Raw genomic sequence first — 8743 nt, forward strand, 5'->3', positions numbered from 1 at the left:
TGGAAAACGGGTTCCTGAGCTTCCTCAAATATGCATTTTAGCAGAAGGATGTCTGCGTAAGCTGTCCCAATTCAAAGCAGGCGAGGCCTCATTTCAGAGGGAGAGGGAGAACAGCAGGACTGGAATGTGGCTATTCCCTCTTCATCTCATATTAACTGCCCTTTTCTTAGAATCATATAATCATTTAGGCTGGAAAAGACCTTAAGGATCATCAAATCCACTAAACTATGTCCTTAAGTGCCACATCTACCACATAATATGCCACATTTGGGGCTTATTTTAGTGAAATTAATGTGGCCAACATAGGACCGCTCACTTCCAGAACAACACTAGGAACAGGATACAGCTTTACCAATATTCCTAGGTATCCATTTGCTCCCATGATTGGAATTATGTGTATTACAGAAAAACTCTTTCCAGAGAGACAGCTGTGATGGCCAGGGAGGACATATTAAGTGGATGACATACACAGAGAGCGGAGACAGCTTGGAAGAGAGAAATGGCAATAATGACAACAAAATAGTTGAAGAGAGAGCAGTAATAGTGACAATACCCTGCTAATCTTTCCTGGTATATTATGTGATATCCTCGTAAGGACACGAAAGGGCTGCTGTTCAGTGCTGCCATGTATCACCTGTTTCAGAGATGGCCAGTCCTTTGGGCAGAAAAAGGACTAACACTTCTCTGGTTTTCAAGTACTCCTCTGGATAATTTCTGGGAGTAAAAAAAAGCTAAACTGACTTTTCCCTTTGCCTGCTCCATGCTGAAGTCAATAGCGAGTGCCACGAGAACACATCAGCATTGTCCCTGTGTCAGCCTGAAGTTCTCTGTACAGAGATTATGATACATGTTAGGAAATATCAAGGGGCTCTGCAGCTGTGTAGACACTGGAGGTTCAGGGAGTTTGGTTGTGTTTCTAGCCTGCATTCTTTCACCTGCTGTTAGTCTGGAGGAAAGAAAGTCAACTCACCCATTCAGCTCTGACTCTGGCCCCTTTCTGGCCATAAGACGAGGTATATCTGCATTATCTGTCCCCCCAACCATGAAACAGCCCACAAATGGGAGAGACAAAATTCTCACAGGTTTACAGGCTGGTGGGAACGTGTCCATCACCTACTCTCACCTGTACACCAGGAGCGTTTCACCTGTTACTTTAACCATGTAGGTACCATGCAGTACCATGAAGGTACTGCACATCTCACAGGAAAATACTCAGCATCATTAAAGGACACACAGTGACCGGATATCTATCCCATTTCCATGAAGTTTGTTTCAATGCTTAATTTCCTTTGCGGGGACATGTTTACATTCCCCTTGTTGCATAAATCCCCACCTTCCACCCTCACTTCCTCAATCTCCTTTTCCTTTTTTTTATTAAAAGCTTTCACTATGCTATCAGAAATGTCCCCTGTACATGTGGGTTTCAGCCTCTTGACATCATGACACAAATGGAATTATGTTGCATTTATCAGCTCTGAAATAATTTGCATGGCTCTTTTCTAATCTTCCAATTTTTTTTTTTTTTTTTTTTTTAAACATAAACCACCAGGTTTATACTCCATATTCAATAATGCAGTGTAATGAGAACATAACAACTCCCTAAAGTTTTCTGGTAGTCTGTTCCTTCAACTCACTTAAATATTTTACCAGTCTTATACCACTGCATGCCCCCCTCCCCCCCTCTCCAGCTCCCACATGAAACACAGTGTTAATAGACTAAAACTGTAAGCACTTAAAAGTCAGGCAATACTCAGGGTGAAGGACGGTCATTTACTTCTCCCTATGCCTGCAGATCATAACATAAACCAAGTTTCCACAGAACCCTTGCCTCAATGACTAAAATAGTGCTTTTCCCATGTTTCTTTCCATTTCCCTCATTTACTATTTATACATGCTTAGCTCTGATACAAGGTATCACAAGGGGTTTGGTTATTGACTGCAGCTGCTGACATCGGGAGACAGGAGGCTCTTCTCCAGCTCAGCCTGAGTTCATACCTGGGCTACATTAGACTCAGGGCTTGGGATCTTTCTTGCTTCAGACTGGGAAGCAAACATGCTTAGGTTTTGTGATGGAGAAAGTGGGTGAGATAATTATGGAAAGCGCCACAGTGCATGAAATGTGACCTAAGTGGGGTTAGGTCTAAGGCAATTCTTCATATACTCTTTGAGTTCTGCTGATGCCTGTGTTCAGAGGCTCAGCCTTCCTCGTGTTTTCCCACGTCAGCGGAACTGACTGAATGAACTGACTTCTGCGTGTCTGATTTGCAAGTTTCTGTTGTTCCACGTTTCATTGTGTCATTCTGTAATTACAGAGACTTAAGTACCAGGAGCCCAAGGACTGGGACAGTAGGTTTTACGATGAGTTCATACTCTGTCTTCTTCTGCATCGCAGTGACAGGCACCTACACACGTACAACAGCGTGTGCACAGAAATGTTCAAGGCTGCCTGAAGGACACTCCAAAAACAACTCGAACTCTGACATTCAGAAAATACTGACATCACTGTATATATGATTTTCTTTTCCTGGGGAGGCAGTGATACAGAATCCTTCATTTTTGCAGGCCTCCTATGGCATTAGCAACTTCACCATCATTATTTATGCTGTGAAAATCAGGTTCCAAAAGGTAAAATAATTTCCCCAGCCTCATGCAGAACATGTGGCTCATCCATTATTTTTCTGGCTAGCACTTTAAGGGATTTCAATGGGACTCCGAAATCTATGCATCTGTAAAGAAATATGTACTGTAAGGACAGGGAGGCTAAATCCCACCTCTTATTTCAGCAGGTGAGCTCCTGAGGCCTGGGTCTTTAAGCTAGTGCTACAGCCCCTGAGTTGAGCCACCAGCATGGCTGGAGGGACCTGCCAGTCCTCAGTGGGGCTCAGATGTCAGGGCACAGTGATGCTGAACAAACCCTCTGCTCCTTTATGCTCTTCATTGCAGATCCCCACAGCAGGGATGGCCATCAAGGAGCCCCAGCAGGATCTTTCCTCTGTGAAGACAAGTGCAGCATCCCAAGCACTTTATCCAGTAGAGATCAGGAGCCAAGAACTCCTGTGGTCACTCTCTAGCATGTCATTTCCCCTAATGCCCTCAGGTTTTTATTTAACAGGTGCCTGTCACTAAAAGGTGTGACAGCAAGCAGCCTGTAGGGCTCTACTGTGTCACACATCAGAGAGGGACAGAGGTATCTCTGCAGCATCATGATGCATGGAAATCCTTCCAAGGATTTTGGGTAGCACAAGCTGTGCCCAGAAGCCCTTTCAAGAAAGCTTTTCCAGCCTCTGTGCCACTCCTGGCACAGAGGAAGGACTATGAGGAAAAGCACAAGAGCCCCTGGCAGAGGAGGGGCGCTCTGGCCACTGGGAAGCTCTGCAAGGGCTCTGGAAAAACAGCCCGGAGGTCAGTGAACTGGCTGCACTCAGGGGCACTCCTTGTCAGCAGGAGGAGAGAGCTGAGTTAATTAGATTGCCGCAGCTCTGCAGCCGTGCACAGGCTCCGAGTTGCGTCTCCTCACCTCATTCCGTGTCTTTCCAGGATGCATTGCTAAGTTCCCTGCCTCGAGGCTGCCTCTCTGCCTGGTGCTGGGCCCTAGCCTTTCTCACAGATGCTGCAGCAGCAGCTCAGGGTTTGCTGGCTCCCTCAGTGACTCTGGCCAGCAGTCCTGGAGGTGCCAGTCTGAGCACAGAGCCACCAGCTTGCAGCTCTGCGAAGCAGTGACTTCCCGCGATAGGGGTCCTCAGTGGCTTTCTCCATGGCTTGTTCCCTCTTAGGGCAGCTCAGATATTTAAGAGCGTGGGGTCGAGTCTCTATATCCAAGTTCCTATATCTTTCAGCATCCCAAGGCAGGAGCACGACGGTGTTTTCTCAATCAGTGCCCACAGCAGCTGTGAGAGCCCCTCCCGGGAAATTTCACCCTTTGAAGATGAAATGAAACCCGCACAGCTGTGCTCCCTCTCCCGGCGTCAGCCCCCTCTGGATCAGAAGTGAGGAGCTCTCGCCGGTGCGGGGGCTCCTGTCCTCGGCTGCAGCGCTTGTGCCCGGGAGGTGGCGACAGTCCCCTTCGCACACCCCACACCGCAGAGCCCGTCCCGTACACCTTACACCGTACACCGCACACCGTGCCTGAAGATACACAGGTGTCTGAGGGTCAGACAGTAAAGTGTCCCTCCGTTGTGCAGCCACGACTGACACCCGTGCATTTGGGTAAAAGTGCTTTGGGTTGTTATACCTTACTTGTCTTTTTCTACAGGAATAGCCTATGCCTGTGAAACAGCACTTCTTACGGCATGGTTTAAACGGCATAACTTTTGGATGAAATCAATTTCCTGGGCACTACAGCCAGATCCCCCAAAAAATCCCATTTAAATGCTTGTCTGCCATTTATTTCAACTCTGAAAAACATCTCAGGGGTTCCAGATCTTTTAAAAAGAGAGTCCCACTGAAGACCATCTTCAGCAATCTGGTCTCAAAAGCAGGACTTAAATATTTGAATCATTTAAACACTCATTAGAGCTGGTACAGATAATTTTCAAAGTAACATTTGACTTTTTAAAAAATGGAGCTTATGAATAAAAGAAACAGAATAGGCAGTCAGATGAACATATACCATTATGGTGCATATGATAAGAAGTAAAGTGTTAATACCACTACTTAATGAATAGTGGGTTAGGAATCCTGCTAACAGGCTCTTCATATTATTATTATTATTGTTGTTTTTGTTGTTGTTAATAACTGTCATTACCTCATATATGGCACTCTGCAGGCACAGACCAGTTTACACAATGGTTATGCTTCCCATGCATATGTTTTATTTTGTATTTTGTATATTTGGATTATTTCTATCCATCTCAGCTTTCTTTCTGAATATTTCTGATTATTCTGAATATTGGCCCAAAACATAATGCCTGGAAGCATTTATTTGGTTCTCTGTTTCTACCGGTTAAAAGACAAGTCATAGTTCAGCAAATCATTATATATCCTCCTATATCCTCTCCATCTTTCACAGAAGTATGTATACACACTTCTGCTTTGGTTTCTCTTTGATTGCCCATCCTTTAGCTTCTTTCTTGCTTGTGGTTCTAATCACATTGGCAATAGCAGAACTGATGGTCCCAGAGGTGTGAGTCTAACAGATATGCTGACCCAATCTGATAATTTGCAGCTGCTGAAAGGATTAGTTTGGCCTCCTCTCCAGGTTTGCATTCCTGCAGCCTCATCCTCTCCTGGTCTTGTGATCATCTGACCCTGTGGGGAGCTGATTCAGCTCACTGGGTGGACAGAAAGTAACAAAGAGCAAAGTGAGTATTATTTTTTGGCCACTTTATCAATCTGAAAGTGTCTCAGGAACATGTCAGGTCAGGCCCAGGCAAAAGTAGAGGGGCAGGATCAGGTGCCTGTGCCTCAGAGAGGGCAGAAGAGAGCAGCACTGTCCTTTTTGGCAGGAGCAAGCCGTGTGTGAGACTGACTCCGGCAGCTCATCTAACCTTTTCCTCAGTACAATAACAGAACTGAGTATTGTTGGCTACTACTCTTTTATGTTTCCTCAGACAGCAAGACTGGTAAATGTTTGGTTTTGTTTCACTCCAGGCAGATTAGAATAATCACACCCTGCAACAGTGAAACTCCAGAAAGTATGTTGTCCCACACTGCTGATACAACCCAGCTGAGCGTGGGACACCCTGGGATCCACCCCTAAGCTTTCTCATAATTTCTCACGAGTTTTTTTGGAACTGAGTCAAATGATAAGACCCTGAGCCAGCTCTGGGAACCCAACCTGCCCTGGTCCTGCAGGTGGCTGACTCCTGGTTTCTGAAGGCCAGGGTTTCAAATTCTTCCTGTTCCCTCGGCAGCTGCAAAGTTGGAACTAAAATGGAGGAAACCAGCACTTTGTTTACCAGATGTCTAAATCTGACCCTTCATGAACTGCCTGCAATGAAATATTTTATTGCACTGGAAAACTGGTGTTTCCTAATGTATTAGTCTTTACAACCTTTGGGTTAGCAGTGAGCTTTTTTAATCCAGTTCCAAGGCAGTGAATATTAATTCCTAGATTAAAGACTTGTACAGTTTTTGGTCACCCTCTTATACACCTTGGAGTAAAGCTGCTTCACCTTCTAGAGTTGTTCAGCCTTGTGTTACACCCTCAAATGAAGGACCCAAAAAGATTTTTAACAGCAATAGAGCAAGTATGCTTTGAGTGTAACATTTTAGCCCTGAATTTTGAAGTTAAGCAAACTTTGGTCAGTGAATGGGATGCTTGTGCTTCTCATCCATCTCAAGCTGCCCTGCCTCTGTTAGGTCTCCAGCTGGTCCTTTAATCATGGGCCAAAATCTGAATTTAAGGAAAGAGAAAGCAAAATAAAGTGGCAATTAACTTACAACATGAGGATATAGGTACGCTGATAGCCAGAATGATCCAGGCAATGTCCATCTTGCTGAGACAGATGGTCGCCCTGTGCTGGGGCTTGTCGCCCTCGGTGACATGGGAGATGTTTCCTTGCACCCCTGGTTTCCAGGTCCCGGCAGGAACCAGTCTGTTCAGGAAGTTCCCAGTGGCGGTGGAGCCAGCCGTGGAAATGGAGCTGGACAACCTCGTGGCAGGTGCTGTGGAGAGAGCACTGCCTAGCAAGGTCGTGTTAGTCACCGCACTGTGCTGCGTTGGAGCTGGTCCCCTGGGGTCTCCTGCTGCCTGGGAGGAGACGCTGATGTCAAAGCTGGACTGAACCGAGTGACCAGCTGCTGCTGTTGCAGATCCAGGGCCAGCAAATAGAGGGACATTTGTACTGAGATTCAAGGTCACCCAAGAGTTGTTTTTGCTCAGCATATCCCATACGTCGTAGTGGGTGGGTTTAAAAGGCACCGACACTGCTTCAGGATCAGTTGATGGTCCAGCAGTTGTGGTGGCAAAATCTGCCTCCTGCACCACTACCTCATCCCTGTTCCCTCGCTCTGCTTCCCTAAGGGTTGCGGAGGCATTGTGGTGGGCAGAAGGGTCTGAGAGTGTAGTTCTTGCCAACCCCGTGCCATTTGGGTCGCTGGATGCTGTGGTCTGGGGCTGAAACGGGTGCTCTGTGAAAGGGCTCCTCAGGGTAGGGAAGGGAGAGTGTAGGGTTGTCTTTAGGTAAGGCTCTGAGGACTCTGAGAAGTTGCCTTTGAAAACCTGGAATATTTTCCCCTTGGGGCGAGACTGTCCCGAGTACAAAGCACTCTGGTTGTATAAATGATACGCTTCCTTTTCGCCGACGTGAGGGCCGCTCACTTGCTTTTGCCCGGTGGAAGGGGCTTTCTCCGCCAGGCTGACAGAGTGGGGAATGGCATGAGCAGACGTGGGAAGAGGTTCTGCCGTGTGGTGGTCTTTGTGGTGAGGTGTTGTTCCCATGGCTGTGAAAGTGGTAGTGTTCATCGGGAAGCCCTGAGAGGAGGAGACAGTGGGAGACAGTACCTGAACAGAAAACACCAACTCTTCTGTCAGTGCCAAGATCAGTAGAACACCTAAGGAAAAAAAACACAGAGAGAGGGTGAGATGCCACAGAGGGACAAGCGGACAGGGAATGGCATGGCTTGCGTGTCTGGCAGGAATACCTTCCTGCCAAAGGACAGAAGAGTTAGCATCCGACTTTGCTGGCTTCTCTGTGAAAGTAGGAAGAGAAAAGCAAATCGGCAGGAGCTGTGGTGACCCCATGGCCACGGGAGTGATGAGGTGGAAACAGGAAGATTACAGGGAATCCCTACAGCAAAGAGAGAGAGGAGCTTGCAGTATGGACTCACGTGACAGCTTTAAAGTGCCATAGGCAGGTGGTTTCCCTGTAGAAGCTACAAAGCAACCTACACTGGAGGGGTAGAAACAAAGACTTCCTCATTTTCATTGTGGACAGGAGGTCTCCAGATAAATGTCCCTGTCATTATGGGGAACCTTTGTCAGCTCACTCTTTTGGCCGCAAAATACTAAATTTGGCTGCCTCCAGTCTTGGCTGCCGTTAAGCAATCTGTTTTTTGAGAGAGCAGCTGCTTAGGCCTTGCCGAGAATTAGGTCAAGAAGGGATGTCTGATGAGAGGACTTCCTAGGTTATACATGTTGCCCTCTACTCAGCAACTTTGGAAAATATAGTCACTCCAAGTGTTAAAAATTAACAAGCAAACATAGCTATCACAGCCATTTTAAAAAACATCGTGCTTATGAGGAGTGTGTCTCAGTCTAACACAACTGCCCTTCACACACCCATATACCAGTCTTTAATTCACATGTGCTGTGGGGTTGGACTGTGTGAAATTTGCTTCCCGCCTCCCTCTGTAGTGCACATCATTTCATGAGGTGCCAGATTCACACCGCTGGGAACATCAATTCTATCATTTATTCCTAGTTCAGATAATGGAGGTGGGCAGCTGCAGTAGCATAAGCCTCCCCGGGATGCAGGGCTAATACGCCGTGAGTTAGCGTGACCTGCAGGGACCACATCAATCACATGTCACTATTTCCATATGTTGAAGCTGTCAAGTGTAATGTGGATCTCTGCCCGCTAGGAAGCACATGGAATAAATCCATTTTGCACACTACACTGAGCATCATCAGATGGCACCATTAGCACTGTACTAGTGTGAATTTCAACCAGCGGTGTCAAGGTGAAAAATGTTCTCACAGTCTTAACTAACCAGGGAGTTCATCAAAGCAGCAGGACTCCAAGCTGGGTGATGATCACCTTCCAGCCAAGACTGTGGAGTGCCTTCCTGTCCCCTTCTCTAC

The 8743-nt window shown here is 46.7% G+C and overlaps 1 protein-coding gene across 5 annotated transcripts in view; it reads right to left on the minus strand.

The window, feature by feature from the left end:
* The window catches only part of TMEM108 (transmembrane protein 108), a 162180-nt gene that overhangs the window by 5860 nt on the left and 147577 nt on the right, over positions 1–8743 (minus strand). For all 5 annotated transcript variants that reach the window (XM_027897072.1, XM_027897073.1, XM_027897076.1 and 2 more), the window contains one exon: positions 6382–7494. In XM_027897072.1, the coding sequence (XP_027752873.1) occupies positions 6382–7494 (1113 nt within the window). The remainder of the gene's footprint in view (positions 1–6381; positions 7495–8743) is intronic.

Source organism: Empidonax traillii, unplaced genomic scaffold, assembly GCF_003031625.1.
Source record: "Empidonax traillii isolate 1590-97213 ecotype Southwest subspecies unplaced genomic scaffold, ASM303162v1 scaffold527:size1067160, whole genome shotgun sequence".
NCBI lineage: Eukaryota > Metazoa > Chordata > Aves > Passeriformes > Tyrannidae > Empidonax > Empidonax traillii.